This window comes from Coloeus monedula (assembly GCF_965178545.1).
Source record: "Coloeus monedula genome assembly, chromosome: 7".
Lineage (NCBI taxonomy): Eukaryota > Metazoa > Chordata > Aves > Passeriformes > Corvidae > Coloeus > Coloeus monedula.
In genome coordinates, this window is record NC_138787.1 from 40,527,753 (window position 1) to 40,555,626 (window position 27,874).

Consider the following 27,874-nt stretch of genomic DNA (forward strand, 5'->3'; position numbering starts at 1 on the left):
TTCAGAAACATGGATGGTTACTGTAATATTTGGGATCATCTGTGTGATAGAATGCCCTATCAAAAACCGTTTTCTAGATTTGGGAACTTTTTGCTGCCATTTCTGTCTGAAAGAAGACGGTTAATCTTCTTAGAATATTGCCTGAAATCCTTCATAACAAATGAATATTCAAGATGCAGTCTAAATTGCATTTTAAAAAATGTGCTCTCTATTAAGATTCTTGCAGTTTTGTCGGAAATTTAACAAAAAGTCTTTGTAAACTGTCCATCTCCAGATGGTTATTAAAAGTGAATTTTACTGAAGAATGACTTACTAATAGGGATAAGTAAAAACCATTCAACTAGACATCACCAATTTCTGATAATCTTAAAATTTCAGACTATGACCTATTGAAGTTAAGGACAGACGCTACAAAAAAGTTCAGCCATTTGTGGAAAAACAGCTTTTGTGAACCCCTTTCTGTGAAAGAGTGTAAGAATGGACAGTTAAGGATAATAACTCTGTTAATAATCATGTGATTTAAATCTGCCTATTTCCATATCGTTGATATGGTTAAAGAACATGGTAAAGCAGATGTACTCTAAACCTACTGCTTTGCCATTTTCGAGCACACTGTTACACAGGATTGTGCCTTCAGCCATTAACACCCAGTATTATACATTTTCCTTGAGACAAAACCCAAATCGTATCCAGGTTCATTAGATGGTGCCATTCTAGCAATGATTCAGAATGTAGAGAAGTCTTCGTGCAACATGGTGTTATTGAACACTATGTCTTAACATTTCCTGATTTTGTATATTTGTAATTAAACTAGTTGTTACAGAGCAGATCTTTGATCCATTATGCAAATTAAAAAAAAAAAAAGCAAGCTCATGAACTCAGGTGATAGTCCAATTTCTTTTTTCTATGAGCCAACAAATGGGTCACAGAGCTCATAGATTGTTCATGAAAGGTTATTGCATCAACCCCCAAGTAATACAATCTGTGCATTCCATTGAACAGGGTTAATGTAGTGAATGGTATAACACCTTAGCATTCCCAGTAAATCCTCTTCTGATGATAGCAAGACTGAGTTGAAGACCTCTGAAGTTTAGTATAGGATAGGGCTGTCCTTGCTTACCTTCTAACCTGCTTTTAAAAGGCCAAGCATAATGCCCTTGATTAGTGGTGGCCGTGATCTATTCTGGCTGCAGGGAAGGCCGTATGCTTCATCCTCCACATTTACACAGGCATTTCACTAGATCTGTGAATAGCACTTGATTTGTGCATGACTAAAACACAGAATGACTCCTTTAAGGATTGAATTTATTGTAGATCTAACTCTTTCTATCAGTGCTCTTGTTTGCTAGCCAGGAAAAGGAGCAGCTGCTACTGCTGGAATCATTCGTGAATCCATTCTAGCAGTCCTCTTTCCCTGGAGACGGTTATGCCAAATAAATGGTATTGTCTCGGCCAGTAGGCCTGCTTCTGAGTGCTATAGAGAAGATTTTTCCAAGCTGAATAAGCATTACTCTTGGCATGATGGTGAAAGGCAACATGCCCATCAGCAAAAAACCCCAAACCCAACTGCCTTTCTCTCCCTATCAGTTTTTGTTCAGTTGTTCCTCTCTCTGTTTACAGCTCTTCCCAGCTCTTCATCTTTGTCTCTGATTAAATAGAACTTTGCCCACTATTTCTCTGTGGGAGTAAATGAATAAAATGCAACACAATCCAAACATATGGAAAAACATATTTAAAAGCATGAATGGAAACAGAATCAAGAGTATTGCTAAACATAGCAATAGGACTATCTACAATTTAGGTGCCACCTGGCTAGTTTCTAACTAGCCTGGCTGGACTTACATGTGTCCCAGATCTGTCAGACCTATTAGGCATGGACACATTGAATTTGTATGTGTCGTAGCCTCGTGCCGGAGTGGCTGGTTGTGTTTTCTTCCCTTTTAAAAATTTTCTTTTTCTTTTTGTTATTTCCCCCCCCCCCCGTTTTTTCCTCCCTTAAAGACTAGCCAGCCTGCTACTGTTGCACACCCCTTTATCTGACTTGCAACAGTGTGATATCCCAGTACCTCACTGTGATACTGGGATTCAGGAAAGCCCTGCTGCAGACTGATGACAGATGGATATTGGATCAGTAAAATACTGAGGCTCATTACTGCTGTGATACAAGTCTAGACTGCTTAGTAATAACATAACCTGTCTTCTTCAGGGCCTGGCTCAGGAACATAGTGTGAAGTCTCTGCTGTGTTCTGTGGTGGGCAGGGACACTAGAAATCATAATTTGTTTAGGATTGCTAATCTAAAATATCTCCGATTATGCGAAGACTTGGCATTTTAAGAATTTAGGAAGATTAACTCCTGATTTCCTTCATCATGTAACATCTTCCCCTCAAGTAAAAATGCCTGCCAATGTCTGTTTCTTTCAAGAGGACAAAACTGAGGCCTCAACACAATTAAAATGAATGGCAATTCTGTTGCTTTGCCGTTGAGGGCGCTGTGTCCAGCATCCCCATCCCTCCGTGTCCTTCAGGGGCAGCCTGCTGTACCTGGTCACGAGAGACGGGGGATTCATTTACAGTACAGGGTTCAGGCAAAGAAGAGGATGTGACACAGACAGAAAACTCAAAGACCGTGTTGCAGTTTTCAGGCTGAACATGGAAGTCGATTCCGATGCCTCTGGGGATGCTGCTCCGCGGACAAAACTGAATCCCACCACTACCAGGAGGGTTTTTCAGCTCTCGCCCGCGCTCCGCGCATGCCGCAGCTCTGCCCGCCCCACAGCGCTCGGACTTCGCTCGGGGCTCCGCCCCTGCGCGCGCTCCCGCCTCCGCCCCCGCCGCGCCTCTTCCGCGGGGCGGCCCCCGGGGCGGCCACAGTCCTCGCGAGAGCTGGGAGTGGCCGTGCCTGGCAGGCGGGCGGTCTCGCGCCGCCGCCATTGTGCTGTGGGAGCGGTGCGAGCGGGAGGTGCGGCCCGGCCCGGCCTGGCCTGTCCTGTCCTGTCCTGGCCTGGCCTGGCCTGGCCTGGCCTGGCCTGCGCGGTGGCCCGGCCGCCACGGTGAGTACGGACCAGCCGCGGCGGCCGGTGCGGCCCGGGTCGCGCCTGCAACGGGGCCCGGGTCGCGCCTGCAACGGGGCCCGGCCCGCCCCGGCGGTCTTACGCCAGGGTTGGGTGAACCATTTTGGGACCGGCCGACCCGCCCTTCTCTCCGCCATCGCCCCCAACGGCCGCTCGGCTCCTCGCCCGCTCTCGGAGCGAGGCCGTGTGACACCTGGTGCCCCCCGTTCCTCTCCGTCCCCCTCGCGGATTCTGCCCGGCGGTTGGGGTCGGACGCTGCTTGGGCAGCGGGATCGGGTGCGGCCGCGGGCTCCGGCCGGGCCCGAGCCGTGCAGACCGCTTCCCGGGGCCTGGCGGGGGAGGTGCGGTGCCCTCGGCGGCTCTGCGGAGCCCCCGCTGGCTCCGGACTGCGGGAACAGCCCAGCGTTAGGGCACCAGCCGCTGCAGCGTGGGCAACTATCGACATTTGTAAATATTCTTGCTCCTCACTGGACTCCTGGGAGGCTCCTGAGTTATTTGTCAATTTAACTACATTGAAGATTGAGAAAATAACTGGAATGAAGAATTGCACCATCTGAGAGAAAGACTCGTGGGCTCCGTCTTGTTTGTCGTAAAAACGTGATTGTGAGTAAGCCCCGAGGAAGACACGCGACCACAAGTTGCTCGGGAGAAAATCTTACGAATAGTTTTGTGTTAAACCACACAAAACCATGTAGACATGAGAGCTCGAGTCTTAGGTAGAAGTGTCAGTGCATAGTTCCAAGATAGAAGATTTGAATTTAGGAGCAGGCGGTGATGTGTATGCTTCCTTCTTATGGAGGGTACAAGATTGCTTAGAACTGGTAGAAATCATGGAAGCTGGCAAAGGCTTTACTTACTCGTAGACATGACTATCTGAATTTGCTCCTCTTTTATCAGTAGAGAGGGTCAAGGCGGAAGCGAAATATTTACTCTTTGTGTTATTTTTGTCTTTTGAGATTGCATTGCTTTCTCGCAAAAACCTCTTTGATCTTCTATCTTTTTGTTATCTCTATCCATGCTCTGTTAGGTCTAGTTGATCTTTTATAATGCTGTTAGAGGGATGACAGATCAAGAAAGGCAGGACATTTGATCTTTGTGCTCAAAATAGGCTGTGCAGCTCCACCTCCTGTTTCAAGTTGGTCATGTTTCCCAGGTATGACTTGAAAGTTTTATTTCAGAACTTGGTTTCTGACCAAGCTTGAGAGGCATTGCATATATATCCCTTATTTCAGGGGTCTCTAGAGTCGTTTCCAGATTTTTTCATGAGGTTTTGATTGCTAAGTGGTACAACATGGCATAAGCTGATGAAATATGTTGCTTTGATAAGAAGAGTGCTGCTCATCCTGCTGTACACGTTCTTGTTTCTCCATTGTTGGGTACAAGTGGGAGTAGTGCCAAAATAATGGGGAAGCCAAAAGTGTGTTTTCCCAGGTATTGAGGGTTCTCAATGAAGGACACATCAGGTGTGATATTTGAGGAAGGTGTTCCTTTTCTTTCTGGCAACAACAGGCTTTTTAATCTGTTCAGACTGCAACCCAGTTTCTGTTACTATGATTATTGTTATTATCTCCTCAGAGAAGTAATTGAAGTATTTTGTGGTCTCACTACCTTCTGTGTAAATTGAGGTGTCTACTTTGTCATTATAGAACTCACTACCTCATGTTCATTACCACTTGGGGTTTGTTGAATTCCTGCGTGTGTAAACAAAATTCTTGAGGTTTTGAGTATCTTTCTTCAGGGAAGATGCTGATACTGTAAAAGGGAACCATTCTCATTCTGAAATATTGTATACAAGCACAATAATCCCCTTGCAGACAAGTATTATTGTGGCTTTAATAATGTGCTTGTTTTGTTAGCATGAGACCGTTGTGTGGCTCTGTCCTGTGCTGTGTGATAGCTTAACATGTTCACCTTATTTATGACCACCTCATTATGTTACTGGGATCAGCGTAAGCCTTGCATGTGTTTTGCTTGTATTCAAGCCACCTATGAAGACAGTTGCGTCTCAGGCTTTCAAGGTACAGTGCTTAAAATGGTTTTCAGAGAACTCTGGGGAAAAAAAAAAACTCCAAACACTTCTTACTAGTGTTGATCACCAGAACTGAAATGCCTAGATCTAGTTTTGTCTATCTAGTCAATGGACATCATGGCTCCATTGACTTCAGCTGTATCTCTTTCCGTCTGGGTAAGACTACGAGGAAAGGCTGAAATAATTGGGGTTGTTTGGCCTGGAGAAGAGAAGCCTCTGGGGAAACCTCATTGTAGCCTTTCAGACCCTTAAAAAGGGTCTATGAGAAAGACGGGGACAGACATTTAGTAGAGCTTGTCATGATAAAACAAGGAGTAAATTTAAGGCTTTTTTTATGGTGAGCATGGTGAAACCTGGGCACAGATTGCCCAGAGAGATGGTGGGTGCTCTGTTCCTGGAAACATGCAAGGTCGGGTGAGATCAGACTCTGAGCCATCTGATCTGGTTGAAGATGCCCCTGCTCATTACAGGGCAGTTGCACTAGATGGCCTTTAAAGATCCCTTCCAGTTCAAACTACTGTATGATTTCTGCTAGTTGGATTGCGAGTGTATTTTATAATGGATCCCCAGATATTGAAGAGCTCTTAGGCAGCGTATTTTAAAAAACGATTCGTCTTAGTGACGTGCTTTATGTCACTGAATCTTTGTTGAAAGGTAAAGGTAAAATCCAGTTTCCTTGATCAGAAGTTCTTTGCCAAGACCATAAGGCCTTTTATTCAGCATCTTTTCACCTCTGCATCAGACATGGCCAGTGTCAGATGCCTATTCTTACACGACTCTGATTGATGTTTATAGCAGATCTTTCTCATTTGCTGGCTGAAGCCAAGACTGCAAAAGAAATGTGAGGTTGTATGCAAGAAGTAAATCGTAGTGTGTGTACGTAAACTGACACATTAAATTTTGCCTTTTCTATTGTGCTGCCTTAACTTCACCTTTTTTTGGGTATAGTTGCTGCAAGATTTCTTCACTTTGAGAAAAAATATTCTATAGATCGTGTTATCCTGACATACTTGAGTTGAAATCACAACCTGTGCTAATTTACAAGATTAGGCTGATGGATAGCATTGTCCTCTTGGGGCTACCACTGAAGGACAAAATTAGTCTTGTGCCTATTTATGTATATCTGTAGAAGCAATTTGCTAATTTTGGACTCCATTTCAGCTGCTGCAGGTAGTTGGCTCTGGTGTCCAGTCTTCCACCCTGTCTTATCTGAATGCTCTTATTTTTTTCTGTTCTGTGGATGGTGCATAAGCAATTTTATTAGTATTAGATGGTTTCTAATTTAGTCTCTGAAGTTGTCTTACACTTCTGTCTCCTCTGCTGATTCATCTGGACATTAATTCCTACTAGTAGGAGCTTCCATCCCTTCTTGAACCTTTGCATTTTCTATGTACGTCCGTGTCTGACTTCTGTCTATGTTATTTAATTCATCTTGTTCCACACCTGTCTGAAACAAAGTGATTCAGAAACAGAATGATCCATAATAAAGGAGATAATGCCGGCACTCTTTGTCGAGTACTTAATAGTACAGAATTGTATCCGTTATTCTGTGTGTTTGTTCCTTGTATTTTATATCAGGTTAAAACATAGACAAACAGTGCTTTGAGTATCAGATCTTGTCAAGATATGTGGCTGTCCTGTCTAGCCTACGCTCTAGTGTATATTATTGTGATATTATTTTAGCTTCACAGTTTGCAATTTTGATGGTTACTTTTTTACACTGATTGCAGCTCCATACAAGGACTAAACTTGTAGAGCACATTATGGCAGATTACTCTGAAGGTTAAATTAACTATCATTACAGTTTAGGAATAAATACGATTGTTATGTTTTATTGAACTAATGATCCACTTGAAGTGGTGTAGTTTAGATAGTTAGGCAGTTTATTAATGCAAAGTTGGGCAAGTGAGCATTTCAGATTCCTGACCAGATCTTGTTTAACTGGTGATGGCTCTGGCAAACACTAACGGGTTACTAGTGTTGGAAGCGTGGTCTAGAAGAAGGTGTCCTCTGTAATACAAGCCAGTAGCTCTTTTGTACACAAAGGTAAACAGTCACTTAAACTTGGTATACTTTAGAGTCCTCCTTGCAAGATGAAGCATTTTGGCTACTTGATAGGATTAGGCTACGTTTTGGCTGCTGTTGTATAGCTAACAACTCAATATGCATGAGAACAGTGGTTAAGGAAACTAACCTCAGCTGTCCCAACTGTTTGGTCAGTGGAGTTCTGTACAAACTAACTGGCTTTTACCAGGTAGAATATTTAATGCAGCATGACTTGAGCAAAGATTAAAAGTCCTGAGTGTGTGGACTCACCTTGAAACTGCGGCTAGACGTGAGGTGTGTCAGGATTGATGTAGCAGCATTTTGCAGAATGTGATACTGATGAGCATAGCTGAATTGTGGAAAAAATGTACTTTATCAATGGATAGGGTTTCTCTTTATCAATATAGCTTACTCCTACTCTCAGAAAGTTAGGCCAAAATTAAAAGTGGTTAAATAGACTGTACCACTTCTGCAAATCACCTTCTATCAGTGGGATTCTCGGCCATCTGTTTGAGCTGAGAGGTGTCATGCTACTCTTCATGTACCCACACCATTGAGGACACTGCAGTTCCCTTGAATTTTTTTTTATTTAAGAGCTACCATTTGTGGTCTGCTTCTGTCTCTACAATCCTGAGGAGGAAGAATCTAGCTGTCTGGAGTTTTAGATAAACGTTGAGTCAGATACCATTTCAAGGACAGGGATGAGTACAGGAACACTTCTCATGTGGAAAAGGCACCAGCATTTCTTTTGAAATGCCTAGAAATAGCAAAAGGCAAATAAACACTCAGCAAGTGAGAAGTAAATTTATAAATACGCTTGTGAGATAGCCTGTGCTCCTTTGTGCATGTTAACTTCCATGGGAGTTGTCTTTGGAGAAGTTGAAGGCATAGACTTCAGATGTGTTTTTTCACAGGAGGGTGAAGTTTCACAATTTCAACCCTGAGGAATAAGTCTGAATATAAATTCTGCAAGTGTTGAGATGCAGTTCATTAGCAAAAATGGTAATATATGAATGTAAAAAATCTGAGTAGTCTGTTCCTGACTCATTCGGTGTTAATACGACTACTGTGTGGTTCTTAAGGGACCACCCTCTTATAATTGCAAGAATACATTGTTGCAAAATGATAAAAGGGACTGTAGTTTTCTAATGAGGGATGGGAGGAGATGTAAAGAAGAGGTTACAAAAACTAGGATAAGAACTTGTTTCCCCGTTTTACTGATGCACAGTCATACCAAAGCACTGTGTAAATATTTGTATGTGTGAATCATATTTATGTTACGCCCGGAATGGCCTGTGCATGTTTTGCATGAGTTCCCTGCTTTTGTGAGAAAAAATGATCAGTATGTCCTTGTACAGGATACAAAGAATGGAGTCAAAACCCTCAAGAATTCCTCGCAGGATAAGTGTTCAAGCTTCCAGCTCTCCTCTAGGATCTAGGAGTGGAAACAGTTTATCTGGTGCATATAGCACAAGAGAATCTTCATGGAGATTAGAATCTGGATACCAGGTAATGTATTTTTTTTCTTTTTATAAAGTATAAATAATTTTAAAGGTGTCTTTTTTACCAAGAAAAGCCCTAAAACTTGGACAAACAAAATTTCTAAAATGCAAGAATTTACTAACCAGGCCAATGACAGTATTTAGTGAACTGGTAGTTCTAGATTTTCTGGTTTTACCTGCTCTTGTTTGTAGCTGCACCTTTAGAAATCAACTGTTTGATGAATGAGAGGGCATCCTGATAATACGGATCTATTTTCTTGAGTCACGGCCATCTTAAACCTGGGTAAATGGAGTTTTCTGTTGAGGGAGAGGTGAGGGTTGTGTTTGAACTTTGGTGTGTGTAGGGCATTACACTTGATGTCTTGGTGATGCAAAAAGTACAGGACTATGTTGTCAGTTAAGGTCGTGCCATTCTGCAGCACCTCCTGTGTTTGTATTTTGGAAAGGTAAGCATAAGAGCTTTAGACTCTGTTGTGGTTTGACATTGTCCAAATGCCAGGCACTCACGACAGCCGCTCACTCGGCCTCCCTTGCCACAGCTGGGCAGAGGAGGGAAAAACTTAACAAAGGGTTCATGAGTTGAGATAAGGATGGGGAGAAAACAGTCCAAGGGCAAAACAGGCTTAACTTTGAGGTACAAAGTGAATTTATTACTAACAGAGTCAGAGGAGGATAATGAGAAGTAAAATAAGCCCTTAAAAACACCTTTTCTTCCCCCAGCCGCTCCCTCCTTCCCACCGACAGTGCAGGGGGACAGGGCGTGGGGGTTTGGTCAGTTCATCATCGAGGGCTTTCTTCCACTGCTCAGGGAGAGGAGTCCTTCCCAAGGGAGACAGTTCGCCATGAACTTCTCCAGCGTGGATCCAATCTCACGAGCAGCAGTTGTCCCAAAATGGCTGCAACGCGGGTCCCTCTCACAGACAAACAGTCCTCCCAAAACTGCTGTGGCGTGGGTCACTCTTCCACGGGATACATACAGTCCTCCAAGGACAGGCTGCTCTAGTCTGGAAGCCAGGGCCCCTCTCTCCACTGGCTCTCCCACTGGACCACAGCCTCCTCCAGGCATCCACCCGCTCCAGCGTGAGCACTTCCTTCGTGGGCTGTGGGCGGATCTCTGCATCCCCCATGGATCCCCAGGGGCTGCAAGGGTGCAGCTGCTTCACCATGGTCTCACCACGGCCTGCAGAGGAGTCTCGACTCTGGCACTTGGAGCACCTCCTCCCCCTCCTTCTTCCACTGACCTTGGTGTCTCCATGCTGTTTCCCTCACACGTTCTCACCTGCTACTCTGCTATGGCTGGAATTAAACCCGCATCCCTACTTTGGTTTTGGTTTCTTCTTAAATCTGTTATCACAGAGGTGTTACCACCATCTCTGATTGGCCCAACCTTGGCCAGCGGCCATCTTCAGAGCTCTCAGGGATCGGCTCTGCCAAACGTGGTGGAAACTTTCAGCAGCTTCTCACAGAAGCCAACTCTGTGGCCCCCCCCTGCTAACAAAAACCAGGCTGACTTCACGTCACTGTGCTGCAAAACCACCACAGACTTCACATCAGCCTGTCATGTCAGTATGTTAGTACAGCTGGACTTTGTGTGCAATAGATGGGACTGAAGAAGGGCCTTTTGCTGTTTCACGAGCAGCATTTTACACTAACCAATCTACTTTTGTGGAGGGGGGAGCTGTGCTTAAGAGGAAGTATTCACACTGTGCAGGTGCTTGCAGTTTGGGAGACTATTATGGGAAGCAGAGATTAAACTACTTCAGAAATTATTTTGGACACTTGGAAGCAACAGATAGCAGTTTGGCTCAATTATCTTAATACTTTTTTTCTGCTCCTGTCAGCAATTCTCACCTCGATTTTGGGCCCAGAAATGTAAGCCCATTTTGGTCTTTGAAGTTGCAGAAACTTAACTCCATGATTAAATGTTCATATTTGAAAAAAAACCTGGTTAGTAGTTTGGTCCCCGCTGACCAGCTATCTGGGACATTGCATTATATAATGCCTTTTTGAGAGAGAATTTTACAAGTAATAGAACATTATTTTTAGCAATTAAATGTATGCGTGTTACATTTTGGTTATCTCTAGCATGCAATTGCTTGTTATTATGTAGGCTATAGGGGATGTACAAGGGGAAGCAGTTGTCAGTCGTTTTTGCATTTTGGAGTCCTACATGTTTTTCAGTGGCTGGCTGCTCAACAAAAGCAGATCAGTCTTACTCTTTTGTAGAGATTTATGGACACAGTCCATAAATCATGCACGTATACTGAAAGCCATTGATCAGAAGAGGAGTCTTCAGCTGAAGTGGTCGATGTGTTACCACCGTTAAAAGATTTTGACACAATGTACCTTACATTATTTAATTTTTTACATGAACTGCAATATGTTCACTGCACTGTGTGTTCTTTTGACTATTTCCTGTTGAGCAAAGTGATTCTGAGCTGAGGAATGATCTTTTAACACTTGCCAGTTAAAACAGAAGGGAAAATATTTGTATAGAAGATTATGTTGTACCCCTTTTTTCCACTCCCAGTTTGTATAAGGTAGTCTGAGATCTCATTATGCAAGACTGGTGCTTACTGATAAAACCGTAGGGAAACTCCCTCTCTTGACTAACCTTTGGTAGTTACAGAGCTGGTAGGAACAAATTGCATTGTTGCTTGTAGGTTAAGATTACAGAGACTGGAGCAAGAAGGTTTAAGTCCAGTCAGATAGGAATGCAAAGGACAGGCATTTTCACTTCGTTAATCCATTCAGAAACCTACCTTAAAGTATTTAAGATCTAGTTCAGTTACAAGTAATTTAAAATATGTCATTTAGAAGAAAAAAAATTATGGTTCTCGGTAATGCCTTAGTTATAAAGAGGATTTGGATTTTTAATACAGAATTTCCATGGAGAGAACACTTGATTATAGGTTAACTCAAAAACTTCTGGGACAGAGCAGTCAAATTTGTATTTGGTTTTGATTAGAGCTAATGAATAAGAAAGGTTTCTATTGGGTGGGTTTTTTGGGTTTTTTTGGTTTTGGTTTTTTTTCATATAGGTATGAAATTCTTGTGTGTCATGCACTTTTGAGATCGATCCAGGGACTAACCCCTGCTTATCTGAGGAGGCATAACAAAGAAGTTAACTGTAAACTAATCAGATGTATGGGATATAGTGTTGTTTCTAGATGACTTTAAAATACAAAAATTGAACTGGTGTCATGGTATGAGAAAAATATTCCTATCCTTTATGATACAACATAGTAAACATTTTATGATAAATGAATTATAAGTTTTGGGTTTTTTTTCAGTGGAGGGATAGGATCAAGTGTAGTTTATAAAATTGTTTTGAATGTTTTCCTGATCACATTTTTCAGCTACTGAAAATAGACACCAAAACCAGAATACCTTATGTAGGGCTTTAATTCTTACGTTCTGACAAATGTCAGATGTTAAATAGTCTTAAGCTGAACTGAAGGAAGAAAACAAGCTGAGATTTTCATATTGCTTTGGTTTGGTTTTGAGTACTTTGTTGTCACTTTTAAGAAATGGTGATGGGAGCTACTGTGTTGGTGGTACTAATAGTTCATAGAAAGAGAATGGACAGATAATCACTTGAAAGTGCTGCTTAGTGTTAATAAAATGGTTGCATTTCTGTTATTTCTATTAATTTTGCCAATCTCAATGATTATTCTATGGAGCAAATTAAATTGCAGTCTCTTTCCTCAGTTGTAATCTATTCATTGAAATTCAGCTTGTTTTAGTGGCCAGAGGTGCTTTTGTTGTCATGGAGACCCTTTCTACACCTGTGGGGCTTTTTGCATAACACTTGAAAGTGAGGCCTTTACTTCTGCCCTCTTGCTGCAGTATCTAAGTTAGGGTAATGCCTCAAAAGCCTTAGACTTCACCTTTTTTTTGTCCTAGGTCAAATGAGAGGACAGATGAGGGAGCTGCTATAAAGTACTTTAAAAAAGCCCAAAACAACAGAACTTTCCTTTTACAGTGGTTCTCTCTAAGCCTGTTTCATTTCTTGGCTATCCCTCGAGGTTTCTTATTAAAGGTTTCCAGATTTGTTACTGCCTCCACTTCCCTATATTTTCAATATTCAGATCAGATACTGCGTTATTTTTGAGTTACAAGATGCATATGATAAGCCTGTTGTTCTTCAGGAATCCAGTGTATTGAATAGTTCCAGTAGAGACTGGAGAATTGGAGAAAGAGACACCCGTGAAACTCCTTGGAAGCTTACAGCGTCGTCTCCAACTCGCTACTCAGGGACACTTGATCATCCACATTCTGGAACATTTTTGGGAAGCAGAAGCAGATTGGTGAGAACTGTTAATGTGTGATAATTGGAAAAAAATATTGAAACCCCAGGGGTTTACTTTAGCTTTCCCAATCTGAAAAGCTGCCAGCAGGTGCTCGCTGTAGAGTTTCTAGAGAAGTAGATCTTTCTAATTCAAGGTGGAGCAAAAGCTAGAAGATAGCAGTGTAAAAAAACAGAGGATGAAAATAGTGACGTATATTAGTTTTACTAAGAGTTAAGAAATACATTTGAAGTCAGTAGCTCTGTAAAAGTTCATTTTAAAAGGGAAAAGGAGGGGGTGGTTAGAATCTCATACATGTTATAGTTCTGTGGATGGCAAAGTTGACAATATGTATACTTGTTCCATCAGGTATTTCCAGAGGGGATGTTTTTGGGATGGCACTACCTTTGTGAGTCAACACAAAGTTCATGAGTTTGGAGACCTGCTTTAGGAAATTTAATTGTGAGGTGTACTTCATAGTCTGCTTGTTCTTACTGTGAAAGAATGGTTACCTGAGATTCAAAACTCAGGCCCTAATAGCTTGTCTTAACTGGGTTCTAGAATGTGCCTTTGTAACTCCGGGAATAAAGTAGTTCGCTTGTGATGTGCTCATGCATTCTAGAGTGACAGTAAAACACTTTGGAGCGCAGTAGAAATACTAAGATAGGAAAAGCAGAAAACTGAACAGGTTTGGTGGGACAACGGTGAAGTAAAAATTCTGCTCACTTTGAAAGGGAAAGAAGTTTGGGTTCGTAAGAGTGCTCTCATTGTTAAAGAGGTGTTGGTTTTCTTAGGTGACTTGAAAGTGAAGACACTGAGATATTGGGGGGTGAGGAGGCAGGAACTAGTGTGCATATGTTGGCCTTCAGAGGAAGTTATGGTAGATGTCTACATATAGTTTAAATGCAAATAGAATCTGTGGTTCTAAGTGGTCTACATATCTAGTTAAATTGGTGCTGTAAAGTTTTCAAGATGAAAACCCTTTTTTTCCCCATTAAGGTTAATTATTCTCTTAAAGTAAATTCTAATGCAAGTGAACCTTGCAGAAGACACTGAAAATTCCGCATGTCAAATAGTAAATGATTAACAGACAAGTGATATGTTAAATAGAAGATTAGTGAGGGAAAGTAACCTGGCTTCATACTTGGTTTCTGATGTTAGTTTCTGTCTCCCTATCTGTTTTTTTTTATGATGGGATGAGGGAAATACTTAGAGACTTCTTAGTTTGAAAGAGTCAGAAGTTGTGCCTTAAACTTAGTAAATGCAGTAACTAAGTAGAAATAAAATGCAGATATAACATACTCTAATTGGGTTGATCTTTAAAGGATCTTGGTTGTAGATAGTTTCTGGGAAGGCAAATAATTCAGCTTTTTGATTGAGCTCAACTGTTTCTTTTTTATATGAAAAAATAAACCCAAAGCATTTCAAATAGAAAATAAATGCCTTGACTGTAAGTAACCAGACAAACAGCTTTGTAGGCTATTTCAAACTATTTTTCTAAGTCCTATAGTACTAGTTTCTGAAAACTGTTTTGTTTCAGTGCTGTACACTGCAAAAATTGTTTTGTACCTGTTCTGTACTCTGAACTCCTTCAGTTGCATTTGAGCTTATTGTAACCAAAATATATTTGTTTCAAGGAGTTTTCCTGAAGCTCACTCCTTAGCTAATTCTATTTTAGGTTGATGAAAAATAAGTTGGATTAGTTAAACTGTTAAATAATGTAGCTCTTCAGTTTTGGCCATTTCTGGACAACAAAATATGTTCCTGTGGGGATCTGTAAAGCTATATTTGATTGTGTTTATAGCATCTTACAAGCCAGGAATATAATTTTTTCCCCCCTTTTTACAACAATTTTTTGTTGTAAGCCACATCTATCTGTAAAGGAAATATAATGTTGAATGTTATAGAAACTGACTTTGGTTGGTAGCGCTGTATTGAATAAACATGGAAATACTAATCAAGAGCACAAGTCTAATTCCTACGTTATTTTTAAAGAAAAGGTCTTGTATCTAAAGTTATTCTTTACAATTTATGTGAGTTTTACAGTATGCATGCTTTTGTGCCGTGTAAGTGCATCTGGTATACTATGTAATTTATTTTTTAATGTTATTTCAGTCTACGTCTTCTTCCTCTCATTTTACATCTGGGCGTTACGGTGAGTCTGAGAGAACTCAGGGAGCATATTCAAGACTGCATAGCCAGCAGCAAGATAGCGATTCAAAGAGACCTAAGCTATCTTGTACATCTACCTCTTCTGTGAGAAGTAATGGCTTGACTGCCTTTTCAGGTGAGAGGTTGATTACTTGAGCTGAGTTACATCATAATTGTCTGAGTAGTAAGATCAGGTTTTACCAAGTTTTAAAAGACTCGCTTCAAATATTATGCTTATATCTTTCCTAAATAATAAAAATTTATGCCTGTCTGAAGAGTGTGTTCACAATGATAGCAGTATCCAAAGTTCTGAGTATGCTGTTATCATGGTCTTTTGAAAATCCAATTGTACTCGTTTGTTTCAGAATTATTACCTGTACCTATTCCATTTGTGGTCAAGCTGAACTTGATGGCTCAAACACACCTTAATTGGTTAAGATTTCAAGAAAAGAATGAGTGCAGCTGCTCTTATTTCATGAGTCAAATTGTGTTGATACATCAGTGTGTACCAGGGACAGCAGAAAGGAAATCTTTACCATACTTAGCAATATGTTCAAGCACAGTGTCATGGCTGGTTAGAGCCCTGTTGTTAGGGGTCGGGGAAGAAAGCGCTCCTTTTTTAGCAGGGCCTGAACTCATTCTTTAGGTCCCATTGTAAAGAAATACTCCACACTAAGAGCTCTTTCGTGAAAACCTGAGATTTTTGTTAAAGCTGCGAGTAAGTTCATGGAAGTTGGATAGACAGAATTTATGCAATGTGCCAACAAAAGTCTAAAACTCAGGAAGTAACGGTCAAAACCTTACACTGAAAATTATTCTAAACTGTTTTGATACAGATCATTGGATAATTCAGATTACCCTTACGAGTATGGATTAATGGGGTTTTTTATATCCCCTTATGGAATTGCACAGCCGTCCAAATAAAAATAAGTTCTTGCTCAAACCTCAGTATTATTGATACTTTCTTACTCCATTAATAAAACGACAACCATTAACATTTCTCACTATGGTGTAGGACTGTTTATCTTTCCATTTCTACTCTGGTTGGTCGTCACACTGCTGACCAATGAGTGCTTAAATTTGGTTTGGTAAGTTAGCAAATAATATAAAGGTGAATTTTCCAGGGCCGTTGAAGAAGATTCTTTTGGAACAAGAGTTTTGTCCACAGCTGATGTATGTACAGTTTGCTATGCAGCTGTTAGAGCTGTTAACAAAAAACAAGATCCCTTTTTTACACGGAAGCGTTTTGCTCTGTAATATGAACAAACAGCATTAGTCATTGTTCTTAAAGTTGTGTCTAAACTGAATTTAAGCTTCATAATCTGTTTTTATGAGAAATGAAACTTCATTTTAAGTCGTGTCAAGTGGAATGGCAGCATTTGCTAAGTCTCAAGCTGCTGTTTTGCTATAATGTGAAACCTTTTTAAAAACTAGCTACCATTAGGAAGCAAGATGCTACCTCTCTTCCTCTTCTGTCCTGTAAGAGTGTCTGACTCTTCCCAAAAGTATTACTACTTTTTGTTAGATTTAGCTTTCAGAACTAACTTGCTGCAAGATGAAGTAAGTGCCAGCATCAGCAGAGTGTGCTTAGCTTTATGTTGGCAGCTGGGTCCTTGGTCAGCTTAGTGGTAATGTTAAACTTGCCCTTGATAGGAATAACAAAAATGCCTGTGTAAGTGCCAGCTTTAATGGATTTTTAGATGATTACTAAAATGGGGAATTTATTTACTTTTGCTTTCCAGATTCCTCATGGAGATGCAGTAGGATTCCTAGATCTTCATCAGTAATGCTTGGCTCCCTTGGAACTGATCTGGTGAGAGAGCGAACACAGTTAGAAAGAACAGATCTATCTGTTAATAACCTGGTGGATCCCAGCTACAGAAACAGTGACTTTTCACCTTCAACATGTACGTTTTGTGTAACCAAAAGCTCGTAAACCTACAGTTTGTACGGCTTTTCATTTCTTAACATGTTCGTAGAATCACAGAATGATTTGGTTTGGAAGGGACCTTTTGTTCCACCCCCTGCCATGGGCAGGGACACCTTCCACTATCTCAGGTTGTTCCAAGCCCCATCCAACCTGGCCTTGAACACTTCCAGGGATGGGATGTCCGAAACTTCTCTGGGCATGTTCTTTTAACATTTTATTCAAAACACGAAATATATTTTAAAGTATCCTTTTAAATAAAGTTGGTTGGCCGCTTTCCGTGCGTTGAACAAACCATCAAAGGATATGTGAATGGTCTAGCTTGTAGATGCATTCAGTCACGTGAAAGTGGTGTCGGTGGTCGCCACTGTAACTCCGTGATTAGTCTGTAAAGCCCTTTTCTTGTTTGTATTAAAATCTCTTGGGGTTTAGGTATGGGAAAAGAAATAATGTTGATTTGGCCCAGGAAAGTTTTTTCTTAAAGGTGCATATTATCTCTTTTTATGTGGGTTCTCAAATGGTTATTAGGGAAAACTGCTAGACCACTGAAAATAAAAATGGATAAACACACACTTTACATGAGGTGAGAGTAGAGTGTCATAGCAACTGCTAGGACTAGTAAGGACTTCTGCACTGTAATTTTCACTTTCTGTTCAGAGTGCTGTGGCCTTCTAGAGCTGTCTCAGGGGAAGCCCATCATTAGTCTTGATCTGCAGACTTTTGCAGATGCATTGGTGGTATTCTGTAATGCAGAAGTTAAAAAAAAGTACCGCGTTAATAAGTATAGAAGATGAGCAGAAAAGATAAAATCTACTTTGAGAATTTGTCCTGTAGTCTTACCTCGACAGGAGGGTGTATTTTAATGTCATCATACTCTTAACACTTTTTAATAAGTGGACAGTTTGACTACTCTGCCTGGTAGAGCCTCGTGGGAGAAGTGGATTGGTGAGCAACCTTGCTTTGTACTGTCCATGCTGCATTTCTAGCAGTAGTGCTGTTATTATGTGCTATAAAAAGAACTCCCAACTGTGTTCCCTGATGTGTTATCAAAAGCATATGATAGATGCTTGGCATCTGTGCAGATGTTTTGTTAGCTGGAATCTGCCAGATAAATTGCGCTTATCTTCAGCGGTAAATGGTGATTGCAACGCAGAACCCATTAAAGGAAAGTCACCAAAACTACAAAGATGAAAGTTTTTAATTCCAGAATACATAGAGAGCTTCTGTTTCCTACCTTCATCTATCCATGCTTGTTCCTCCTTCCCCCTTTTCCCACGCACAACCCCCCTGTGCAGCCATTTGAGGAAGGAGACTAGCCACCTCAGCCACTTCATGTGAGCTACAGTTCATATACAATGGAATTCTCAGTGTGTTGAGATACTCAGGCAGCATTTACAGAAGATACACTTTTAAGAATGATAGAGTGGATTGGGTTGGTAGAGACCTTTAAAGTCCTCTAGTCCAGCCCCCCTGCAATAAGCAGGGACATCTTCAGCTAGGACAGGTTGCTTAGAGCCCTGTTGAACCTGACCTTGAATGTTTTCTGATGTGTTTGAGCACATCTTGTCATGGTATTTTCCTCTGCTTTTCTGCAACAGATCTTCGAGACAGGCCTGCCTCTTCATATGCAGAGGGAGCAAGACCAAAAGAGAACTCGTTAAGCACTTTGAGGCTGAATGCACCCATGAACCACCAGTTGCCTTCTGATCATCAGCCATCTTTTTTCAGCAGAGACTCTAACATGAGCTCTTCAAGATCCAGCTATTCTTCAAGACAAAGGAGAAATGAATTGGAATCTCCCCAGAGGAGTGTACAGCCAGCATTTTCTCTTACTGCCATTAGAGATGAAACCCCTTCCTCCAGTGGTTCCGACAGGGTTTTATCTTCTCAGAGGTCATTGAATGAGTCTGCAGCTGACAGTGAAGGGAGGCGCACGACCAGACAGCTGCTGTCTCGTTTAGCGTCTAGTATGTCATCTACATTTTTCTCTCGAAGGTCTAGCCAAGACCCATTGCATACGAGATCATTAGGCTCTGAAGAGTCAACGGTGGTCCCAAGAGTTCAAGCTACTACTCTGTCAAGTAGTAATGGAGCCGCAACTCCGGAAGTTACAGGGCTTCAGTCATCCGAAGCTTCTCAGGGGTTTAGTTTTCTTGGACGAAGATGGGGTTTATCAGGAGTTTCACAGAATCGCAGCTCTGATTCTGATGGGGAAAGTTACAGACCAGACACTGAAAGTAGGAGCACGGGATCCTGGCTGTCGTCCTCTTTGAGGAACAGATGTACACCTCTCTTTTCCAGAAGAAGAAGAGAAGGAAGAGATGAATCCGCAAGGATCTCTACCTCTGATACAACTGCTAGATCACAGCATGTCTTTAGAAGGAGAGAGTCAGGTGAGGAGACCTCTCTCGAAGCATCAGATAGCCCTCCTCGGGCTTCTGTTAGTGGACTACCCACACCTGCAGTATCTGTTATTTCTACAGCTACTGCCTCCCCACCAGATTCAGCCCGCAGTGGAAGAAGTTCGGGAATTCTGCCTGGTTCTCTCTTTCGCTTTGCAGTGCCTCCAACATTAGGAAGCAGTCTGTCTGACAATCTTATGATAACTGTAGATATTATTCCCTCTGGCTGGAATCAGTCTGATGGACAAGAAAGTGGCAAGTCTAAAATACCACCTTCAAGAGATCCAGAAAGGCTCCAGAAAATTAAAGAAAGGTAAGTTAGTATGTTCTTTGGTGATAGTGAAATGTACCTGTTTTAACATGAAAGGGCTTTCTGCAATCATGATTTTAAAAGAAAACCCTCCCTTAGAGGAGGCGGCAACTGAGTCCCCTGTCACCTGTGTTCTCACTTTTGTCTTTAAAGAAACTTGTTTTAATTCTCGTAGGTTTGAGAACAGTTTGATACGTGGAATTTTCATTATAAACAGTCCTGCATGAAATGTCATAGCATTTGTTGGTATTCCGTCCTATTCAGCCTGCTTTTAGAAGATTCTGAAGATGAAGAGGGTGACTTATGTAGAATCTGTCAGATGTCCTCTGCAAGTTCTGACAACCTTTTAATAGAGCCATGCAAATGCACTGGAAGTCTGCAGTATGTTCACCAGGAGTGCATGAAAAAATGGCTGAAGTCGAAGATAAATTCAGGTAAAGCAGACTCTAGACCAAGGTAGACTTCCCGTTATATAGGGATGCTTATCAGAAGAAGGATTGCACGGAGGTCTTTAAATACTGAGGTATTTAGTTGAAAAGCGAGCAGTGGGGACGAACGGTAGTATGGCACTTCCAGGCTTTTTGTGTGTCTGTGCAGCTTCTCATGTGAGTAGTTCCAAGAACTGTATTTCTTGTTCAGAGACCTACATTTTTTGGGATTGTCTACAAAGATATTAGACAAAGTATAACATTGTAGAAGTGTAGCTTTAGAATTACTCTCCCACTTCAGTGGCATTTGGGTGGCATTTTGTTCCCTATTCTTCCTTACGGAAGTGGTTGTGCTTTTTTTCAAGACTTCTATAGCTGAGCTAACTGTTAGCAGTGATAGGAACTTGAAAATCCAAACCTGATTTTGAATTGCAACTAGACTTAAGTACTTTTTTTAAAGATACTAACTCCTGTTCATGGCACTTTAAAACTCCTTGTTCAAAAATTACTTCTAAGTGCATATATAATTCTTCAAGAAACGCTTCAGGTATTGCATCCTGTAGAAATATTTTTGTAACAAATTGATTGACCATTTTGTAACTATCTGCAGTATTCTTAAGACTTAAAAGTAGCTTGATAGAAGACATTAAATACTTTGTACCAAAGGAGGGTGCTAGTATCTGTTGACTTTTTTACTCAGCACTAGAGGATATGTATCAGAGTAGGGATGCATTAGAAGCCTCACCCTTTAGAAGAAATTAATTTGAAGTATTTAACTGTAGATAAAGACATAAGTCCACTACCAGCTTGCTATGTTCATCTTGTTTTAAAACTGGTACTTAAGACAAAATGTTACTTAACAATAACTTTGTTCTGGTATATTTAGTCTTACTTTTGTGTGTATTTGGATTACATGGTAAAATTCAGAAAGCCCAAGAAGCAATTTTATGCCAGACTTGCAGGAAGAGGCATATTATGTCCAGAGTGAATGGGAGGCAAAATAGTTGCAGCTGGACAGAGAATAAACATTCTACATTATTTAACTTAGGACGGTAGCAGATGTCGCTACATTCCTATTAGAGGCTTTCTTTTCTTCTAGCCTTGCTCTGCAAAATAAAGCCAAAAATTACGTAGAGTTTTTAATGTTTATATGGGTGTGTCGTATGTTACAGATTGTTGAAACTTGACACTGAGTTTTCCCCTTGCCTGCCTCCCCACCAGGTTCTTCTTTGGAAGCAGTGACAACTTGTGAATTGTGCAAGGAGAAGTTGCATCTTAATCTGGAAGGCTTTGACGTTCATGAACTCTATAGGGCACATGCAAATGAACAAGTTAGTATGTTTTACCTAATTTGGTAAGTAAGTGTTGGTTTAGTGCTGGGAGGGCAGCCTTCTTTAGAGAAGGCAGATGCATCTCCGTTTCGGAAGGACTGTTAGGCATATAAAGTAATGTTAATGCGGAACAGATTTTCCTCCTCAATATTCCGATTGTCTCTACCTTCCTGCTATGCTTCCTAGAGCTGAGCTTTCAGTAAGTGTAATACATCTCTTTTCTTAGTTGCACATCTGTCATCTGGCTTTGTAATCCAGTGTCTCCACCACATAGGTGCAGTGTGAATTCTGGCATGATTAGATTGAATTTCACATTAAGTCAGGAGTTGTCATAGCTTTTAGCTGGTTTTGAACACAGTTTAGCAGTTGTTTTAAACATGCAATTACAAACTTTTGTTTCATTAGAAACTAACCTCTAACTAGGTAGAAACTAACCTCTGTTCTAGCAGTTTGTAACTGCTCCTTCAAATAATTTCCCAAACTAAAAAGAATCAAAGGCCCATTGGTATTACTCTTGTTCTTGAAAATACATTATCTTAGAACTACTGGATTGGGTACTATTTAAAAATGAGTAAATAACACAAAGCTGTTGTTTTTTATTAACTTTATTCAGGGGGTTTTTCCCTCTTCTCTGGGTTGTATTCTGATGATGTACAAAGACTAATGATACTGGCCTACCTCAGATGTTTAAAGAAAATACCAAGTGACATCAGTTTTTTGGGGCAAAACATCAGCCTCTAATTTCTTTTATTATTTAAACTAAGTTCTTACCCTAGTACTCTAATTCGTATCAGTTGGGGCGGTCTCTGAAAAGTCTTTCTCGAGAGTGCCATCATCTGGTTTTAGTACTAGTGCTTATTGGTTGCTGTCACAGCACTTTATTTGAAATAAGAACTTTGAAATTTTTTCCTAAAGAATTGACTAAATTATCTGTTCAGCAGTAGCATTTTTAAAGTTTTTCCTTTATCTTAGCAGGTAAAGGAATTTCTCAAATATTTATGACATCATAACATTCTTAAAATATATTCCTTTATTTTGGCTTTCTGTAAAGCCTTAGGACCACAGAGAAGAAACCAGCAATATTGGTTTTATTTTCCCAAGTGATATAATACTCTGATTTGCACATTCTTTCCTCTGAACTAATCATGCTGACTGAGATTTAATTTGTAGAACTCTGTTTATCTTCAAGGATAACATGTTAGATTTGGGGTAGATGGGAAGGACCAGAAGTATAAGTAGCTTTTCAGTAACTTAAATTTTTTAGCATTGCATTTCCCTAATTCTTTTGGAACAACTAGAGATAGATCTGTAATGATTCCCTTAAAATCTAATTCTTGTTCTGCTTGAATCATATATGCAGGTGTATTACTGACATTCTGAATGTTTCTTCTGATCTCCTTTAAGGCAGACTATGAATTTATCAGCTCTGGTCTCTACCTTGTAGTGTTGTTACACTTATGCGAGCAGCGCTTTTCTGATATGTTAGGAACTGCAAATGAGGCCAGCACACGTGTCAGAGTAAGTATGAAGTGATTTTCTGACAGGAATTGCTCATACAGAGAACTTAAAAGCAGATTGTTACCTCAAGTGACCTAGGACCTAGATACCCAGGAAACACCCTTTTTTAAACAAATTTCAGTCTAAAATGGGCTGGGCTTGTCAGTGTACCATGTTTGATTGGTAACTGAAGGTACTACATAATTGCAGGTACTGTGCTACAGAATGCTTTTCGTCAAGGTTGTTGGTAATTCATTAGTTAGTGTATATGTTGTCATGATTATTGGGAATATATGCAAAACTGGAAGGTTGACCTCCCTCTGTGCCAAACATGCGGTTAAGAATGCTGGACTACCTAATTTCTTTAATATTTCTCGTTATGCAAGTCTATATTGCAAAGGTCAAGAACTTGCAGTGCTTGTCTGCTGGAGTACACCTGAATGTGTACTTGAATATTAACGTTCTGCAACAGCCTATAGCTATAGTACGATTTCTCTGGTGTTAGTCAGAGAAATAATTTCTTATCAGTTCAATTTGGCTGCATTTTCATCACTTGAAAGGCCTGGCTTAGAAACGTGGTAAGTACACCTTTAACCAGTAAGAGATCAGCCTACAAAATTCTTTCTGCACAGTGATTCATTCATGAATCCAGTATTCCACATGTTTATTTGATACTAGATAATCAATCAGTGCTCTTAGTCAACTGGTCTCCTGAAAACCTGATTATTTTTAGGTTTTTTACTTACATATAAAGAAGTGACAGTATTAAGCTTATCCAATGCGCATTGGAACGGTTGACTGCTAGCAGGTACTGGGTCTTTGGAAGAGGCAGGACTATGTTCTGTCTAATCTCTTAAATGTATTAGAACAGTGCTCCTCTTTTCTGTACACATCTAATTTAGGGCTTGTATTCCATGGTCCAGTTTCTGTGCTACAAGTGTAGAGATACAGAAGACACATAATCTGATAGTAGCCAGCATCCGGCACAGGTTATAGCTTGAGTGTATTGCAGAAGATGTTTTAACTGGTTTTCCATCAGAGGAGACGTTACGTACTTCTGTGTGTGACAGTGCATTTTAAACCAGTGGGAGCACCAATGCTGGTGTTTGGTATCAAGCCTATAAGTAAGCTATGGAAACTCATTTTATCTGCTGTATCTCAGTATCTGGACTTTAAACTGAAGCAATGGTGCAGCATCAAGCAATGGCAGTGACAAAAGAAAACCACTTGTCTGAGACTTTTTATTCCCAGGAATTTTGGCTTTGGGTTTTGATACCATGTGCTTCCGACATTAAACCGCCACCGTTGCCTAATAGTAATCCTGGTCTTAAGATTTTAATTGTAAACAAAAACTTTAAGTGTATTTATGCATTTTTCGTGAGCCATATTCAGTCAGAGTGTTCTGTGTTGTCATATTAGTTGTGAATTAAATGAAATTAATTTAACTAATGCAAGTCATTACTGTGATTATGTTTTCCTGCATTACAATTTTTAGGAATGGTTTTCATTAAACTGACACTTGTTTATGTTTGCTGCTTTCAAAATCAGTGTCTTTTACAGACTGTAGAACAGGAAAGTCATGCCGCAAGCTGCTACCACAAACATTTTACAGCTGAAATAACCGTGCAATAGCAATTTGAAGTCTAATGTGTGGGGATTTATATTAAATTTTGCATTGTTTTTTGTAAGTTGGGCACATGGGTTAGGATAACCAAGATCTGGTGTGAAGCTTCGGGATGTAAAAAGTGAATAAAACTTTGCTAACTTGTTGCAAATTTCTGCAGGTAACTTTGCAACTTTTAAACTACTTTCTCTCTGCCTTGTTTCTAGTTTATTAACCTTGCAAGAACTCTTCAGGCACATATGGAAGATATTGAAAGTAGGTGCTTCCCCTCTTTCCCTCCCCTCCCATTAGATCAAGTCAAAGCTAAATGAGTACAATCCTCCTTGCCAAGATTCATAATACTGAACATAATTACTGAAAACCTTACCCAGCAGTGCATTTTCCATCATCAGCAGAATTATTCTGAGGGGGAACTGAGTTTAATTCTCCATGATTAATTTCCCAACAGCACAGAGTTGTTTAGACCACAGAAGTGTTATCTGCAGTCAATAACAAAATTCCTTACTAGGTACAGGTTGGTTATTGCAGTTCTGGTAATTCATAATTATAATTCAAAATTATAGGCTAAACGGTGACCTTCAGGTTGTTGCCTTTTACAAGAGTCTCAGTAGGAAAGAAACATTTAGAATTGAATTTTACTGCATTTAAATTAGACACTTGTATTGCCATTTTTCTTCCCTTTCTTTTTCTTGCCCTCTTCTCCTCTTTGTTTTTTCCATTCACACCCACTTTTTGGTTGTGTGGGTTCCTTGATCAGTCCTATCAGACCTCGTGAATGAAGTCTAAAGGTCGCCAGTTTTGGTGAAGGATAAGCCTGCTTTTCATCTAATGGCATTTTTTAGTGTGTTTTAATTCAAAGCTATCTACTGATACAGTTGCATTTCTGGTAAATATACCCTGGATCTATTTCTGGGCATGTTGAATAGGCAGTAGAAGGGTAGTTGATCTACCCTTTTTTTTTTTTTTTTCCCCTAGTGTGCGTGTGAGTGTCTGTCAACTGTATATGGATTTTCAGTACACAGGGTGCATTTGGAGTACTATAAGGAATGGGAGTGTGTGTGTGTGAAAGAGAGAGTTCTGGTTCAAGATGATTGTTTCCGCATTCAGAGCGGTCAAAGGTGGACTCGAGTTCTGAATTCATTACTAAGTTATGCGCATCCTTACTAGAGTAAAAAGTAATGAGTACCATTTTACACCTTAATTCAATCTGTATTTGATTCAGCCTTTAAGTTGCAGGTGAGGAATACGGAGTTCTAGATTTATTATTGATGCACTTCAGTTACACTTCTCTTCTAAGAACTGAAGAAGCAAGGAGTCAGACTTCTTCTTTCTATGTTCAGGGATGGAACAAGTTACTCCAGTATAAATACTTCCTTGCCTGCAGACCTTGCTTAAGAGGACATATTAAATTCCTGTTACAGACAAGCTAACATTTTACAAACCTAATGTAGATGTGTGTACCGACTTTTCTATCGTAGTTGACAAGTGTGTATTTGTCTTTTAACTCACGCTGCAACAACAAAATCCTGTGCATATGTGGGCTTTGTGTTCATCTTGCATATGCTGAAAAGGACAGGAGTGGAGAGAGGAGCTGCTTCCAAGTAGGCCCAGGTTGCATTAAGCAACATATATGTATATGTATATATATAAAAATTTAAGGGTCTTCTTTTAGACTGCTGAATATTTGTAGGTATTTTAGTATCCAAATTGTTAACCTAGTGAGTAATTTCTTTCCCGTATGTTGGGTGCTGCTGTCATGGATTGAGTATATCCTCCTCTGACTACTGCTGGAAAGAGCCACTCTTAAGCACTACATAAAAGTTGAATCTCTGGCGTAATTAAGTTTTCTTCCTCTTATTTTGAGGAAGAAGAGTAGGAGGACACTGCATATTGTATGTTCTGTCAAGTTTTGATTTGAAAACGCTGTATTTTTCCGACATGAGATGCATTTAAGAATTAAGCTATGTGATTACGCAAGGTTTGGGTGGGTATTACAGTCTGCTATGTAACGTTATAAAATCACCTTTATTTCCTCTAGTCATCCTAAAGTGCTTTAATTTCACAGATTTTTGTCAAGGCTTCTGATTACACTGTGTTGTTCCAACAGCTTCTGAAGATGATTCTGAAGACTGATGCTGGTAGAACTTTCATACTGCAAGAAACAAACAGAATTGCTGCAGAAATGCTGAACTCGCAAGAACATCAACATGCATTTGTTTTATTCCTCTCCTTAGTAAAAAGCGCATTGAATATTACTGTAGTTTTTGAAGCATTGTTGAATTCAAAATCAACTGCTGCACAGTGGAGCTCAGTGAGAACTTGAGAACTACTCAGCATGTGTGAGGATTAGATACACAGAAAGCAACTTCCCTTTGTAAATTATGAGGATGTTGTGCTTTGTTTTGGAAGACATCAGATTCGGAATATTCAAGGAAGCTCTCTCTCCCTTTGTGTTTCCTTCTTACTGTAGTCAGACTTCTGGTTTTATCTTACTGAGTTTTGCTCCTGTGCTGGCACTAAGTGGTTATAGTGGGTTTCAGGGGGAGGGTGGGGATGCCTGTATACTTAAATAGGTTTTTTTTGCGTGTTCTTAAATGCCTCTTTTGCTGCATCATATAACCGATTGCTTCCATTGTTAATGAATGAACAGGAGGATAAGCAAGATACTGTGGAGATTGTTTGGGATTTGGCTTATTTGAAGATTATTATTTAACTCAAAAAGCAATAAGAACTTGCAGTGGTCTTTTAATACTTGGTGATGGCTTTTTTATGTACCAGTTTGGAAATTTGAGATTATATTTGATATCATGTGGCTGTTCCATTATGGAATATTGCAGGTGTAAACTCTTGCATTTCAGCATTCCTAGCAGGTGTGCAACTTGATAAAGACCTAAGGTTGTTCAGTTTAATCAGAGTTTTTTTAGATCCCACCCTCACTGTTCAAAGCACTGGTTATCAATGTGTTTTCTAGTGTTGTCACTTTATAAATAAAAATGAAAGAGGTATGCATCTCTGCTGGTATTGTCCATTTTATTTAAAGGTGGGTATCTACCAGAATTTACACTTGAAAACATAGAAAGCTGTAGTCTGTGGTATATTTTTACTAATGTTTATAAATTCTTACGCAGATGTTTAAGATTGTTCTGACCATTTTGGATTGAAATGCTTTCTAGAAATGGTGGTACAATAATTCTTCTACATGTATTGGAATTGTATTTACTACAGATACGTGTTAGTTTTGTAATTATCACAGTAACCGTGTATC

General features: G+C 40.2%; 1 protein-coding gene across 1 annotated transcript; it reads left to right on the forward strand.

The window, feature by feature from the left end:
- Positions 1-2,900: 2,900 nt before the first annotated feature.
- MARCHF7 (membrane associated ring-CH-type finger 7) lies at positions 2,901-27,618 on the forward strand. The gene is given in 12 exon segments (XM_082284663.1): positions 2,901-3,052; positions 8,507-8,657; positions 12,802-12,960; positions 15,055-15,226; positions 16,833-16,997; positions 18,616-19,732; positions 19,994-20,163; positions 21,379-21,488; positions 22,893-23,006; positions 24,816-24,864; positions 26,717-26,738; positions 26,740-27,618. Coding segments are annotated over 11 exon segments (2,412 nt in total). The 5' UTR covers positions 2,901-3,052; positions 8,507-8,516; the 3' UTR covers positions 26,933-27,618.
- Positions 27,619-27,874: the final 256 nt, after the last annotated feature.